General features: G+C 46.1%; 1 protein-coding gene across 1 annotated transcript in view; it reads left to right on the plus strand.

The window, feature by feature from the left end:
- The window catches only part of LOC115288695 (olfactory receptor 6B2-like), a 130190-nt gene extending 129687 nt beyond the window's left edge, over nt 1–503 (plus strand). The window contains exon 3 of the mRNA XM_029936163.1: nt 2–503. Coding sequence (XP_029792023.1) covers nt 2–503 — 502 coding nt within the window. The remainder of the gene's footprint in view (nt 1) is intronic.
- Nucleotides 504–3279: the final 2776 nt, after the last annotated feature.

Genomic DNA, 3279 nt, shown 5'->3' on the forward strand with positions numbered 1-3279 from the left:
GCTGCGTCCAGCTGGTGGCCTTCTCCTTCGCGTGCGGCTTCTCCATCTCTGTGGTCAAGGTGTACTTCATCTCCAGCGCCACGTTCTGTGGCTCCAATGTCCTCAACCACTTCTTCTGCGACATCTCTCCCATTCTCAAACTGGCCTGCACAGACTTCTCGACCGCAGAGCTGGTGGATTTCGTCCTGGCCTTCATCATCCTGGTGTTTCCGCTGGTGGCCACGGTGCTGTCGTACGGGCACATCACCCTGGCCGTCCTGCGCATCCCCTCGGCCACTGGCCGCTTGAGGGCCTTCTCCACCTGCGCCTCCCACCTTGCCGTGGTCACCATCTTCTATATGGCCATGATCTTCATGTATGTCCGACCACAGGCCATTGATTCCCGGAGCTCCAACAAGTTCATCTCTGCTGTTTACACCGTCCTCACCCCGATAATCAACCCCTTGATCTACTGCCTGAGGAACAAAGAATTTAAGGCTGCCTTGAAAAAGGCTCTGCGCTAGGTCGATTTTCACAGCAGGACAATCAAATGTCCTAAAGTCTAAAGTATTGTGATCATAAAATGCTATCTTATATTGTACTCTATGCTTTTTACAGTAAATTTGCAAATGAAATTTAGCAAACTACAGAACTGTGACAAATACTAGGTCTTCTGCTTTTGTTTTCACAAAAGGACCACAGTCAGTTTGGTATTTCTGAGCTGTTCATGAATGTAGTCAGGAAGATGCTGACATGTTTGCTTCACTGGATATGATGCTTGAGTGAATGCTCAATGCTTTCACATGTAGCAGTGACTTGTGTAGATCATGGACAATACTGCATTGTATCAATATGTCACGACACACGTAGGCACTGACAGTGTGGACCGTGTTACAGGTCTTGTGTCTTATGGACTGTGCCCTGTCCACATCCTGGGTCATTTTTTCCCCTTACTGTGCAGTTTTGTGAGCTGTGTGCCCAGTCTGGACCGAGATACACGTACGTGCCACCCATAACTACCTTGACAGGTGGAACGTGCTTGTGCAGGTTTAGTGGAAACTGCCAAACTGTTGTCGGTAGTGGGGGCACCGAGTTTTGCTCCCCGAGCAGCGTGTGAGGGCCCCCTGGCTCCGAGTCCCCTCCACACTTGGTGCTCGGAGTGTGCCTCAGAGCAGCTGTTCTCCTGGGGTCATAACGGGGCTTCTTTGTACTTCTCTTCAGTCCCCCAGTGACACATGCAGAGTGTCCTGTCTGGTCAGCAGTCGGCTGCCCCAGAAAGGCGCCTGCCCAGGTGCCAGTTACCGCGTCTTCCTCTAGTTTTGTATCTACTTGCTGCTTTTTTGTGTGTGGGCATTTTTACGTATTCTGGGTACATACCTCTGTTGATGCATTTACTGTAAGGATGCCTGAGTTTCTGGGTTTGCCTTTTTGTTCTCTAAACGGCATCTTTCAATAAGGAGCGCTGCTTTATTGTCACGCCCAGTTTGTCCATCTTCTCCCTTTACAGTTACTTGCCACTTAAGAAATGCTTGTCTGTTCCAAGCCATAAAGGTATTTTCCTGTTTAATTCTAGGAGTTCATGCTTTAAAGTTTCACGTTTAGATTGGCAGCCCATCTGAAATTGATTTTAATTCATGGTATATGATACCAGCTTAAGTTCATTCTTTTCTGTCTGGAAATCAAATTGATTCAGCACCTGCCATTTATTGAGAAGACCGTGCCTTCCCCTCTGCACTGGCACCTTCCAGAAATCTAATTATCTGTCGTCTATCTCTCTCTCTATCTAATATACCTAATATGTCTTCTTCTCACGTGCTTGTTGGCCATCTGTGTATCCTTTTCCGTGACACGTCTGTTCACATCTTTTCCCCATTTTCTAACTGGATTGTTTCCGAAGGTTCAGTATTGGGAGCTCTTTACGTGTTCCGGGTGCAAGGCTTTGGTCAGATCGCACACATTTTCTCTCCATCTGCTGTTTTCCCTGCCATTCGCTTTGGGTCCTTGCTGGAACAAACCTTTTTAATTTTGCTGATTTCCACGTACCATGTTTTCCTTCTGTGCATCATGCTCTTGATGTCAAGCCCAAGAATACTTTCTCTTGTCCTCAGTCCGAAGGTCTTATTCTATGACTATTATCCAGAGGCTTTCTAGTTTTACATTTAGGTCTGCGATCATTTAGAGTTCATTTTCATGTGAGGTGTGAGGGTCATATCGATGCCATTGTTTCGTGCCCGTGGATGTCCAATTTCTGCAACACCCCCTGTGCAAGAAGCCACTCTCCCTTTATTGAATTGCATTTGTACCTGTGTAAGATATTGGTTGAGAATATTTGTGTTCGTTTATTTATGATCCCCTGTTTCGTGACGTTGATCGACATGTCTGTCCCTCCACTGACACTGCATGGTCTTGAGAAATGTAGCTATTTGGCAAATCCTTAACATCGCAGGAATGATTGGTTCCTCCCACTTTATTCTTCTTTGTCAAAACACTGAAGGACCTGTATGTTTCCTTGTAAATTTGATAATAAGCTTGTTTATGTGTACAAAAATTCTTGACGGGATTTTGTTGGGAATCGCATTGAACTCACAGATCATTTTGAGGAGAACCGACATTTTTGCTCTGCTGAGTCTTCAGCCCAGAACCCCCAGCAGGTCTCTCCGATGACTGATGTTTGCTCTGACCTCTTTCTCCGGGGGGTTGTGGTTTCCAGCGCTCAGCTCCTGGACATGCTCTGCCAGAGCACACCGAGGCGTTACACTTTTCTGGGAGAAATTATAAATGCTCTTTCCCTGTTAAATTTCAGGATCTGTGTGTCTGCTGTAAATATATAGAACTGTGCAGATTTTGTTGGCCTTGTAAGCTGCAGCCTTGCACTCCCCATTTAATCCTTGTAGGGACATTTTTTGGTGGGTTGCTTTGGGTTTTCTACGTAGCTGATCATGTCATCTATGAATAAAGGCAGTTTCCTGTCTTTCTTTCTGGTTGTATGTCTTTCATATCCGTTTCTTCCTACCTTATTGCATGTTTAGGACTTCTGGGGCTGTGTTGAAAGAATGGAGAAAGCAGGCATCTTTGCCGTTTCCTCTCTTAAAAGGATTAGAAGAGGAGTGCCTGGGTGGCTCAGTCAGTTCAGTGTTTGATTTTAGCTCAGGTCATGATCTCATGGTTTGTGAGATCGAGCCCCGTGTTGGGCTCTGTGCTGACAGCTCAGAACCTGGAGCCTGCTTCGGATTCTGTGTCTTCTTCTCTCTGTCCCTCCCTGACTTATGCTCTGTCTCACAAAAATAAATAAATATTTTT

This window comes from Suricata suricatta, chromosome 3 (genome assembly GCF_006229205.1).
Source record: "Suricata suricatta isolate VVHF042 chromosome 3, meerkat_22Aug2017_6uvM2_HiC, whole genome shotgun sequence".
Taxonomy (NCBI): Eukaryota; Metazoa; Chordata; class Mammalia; order Carnivora; family Herpestidae; genus Suricata; species Suricata suricatta.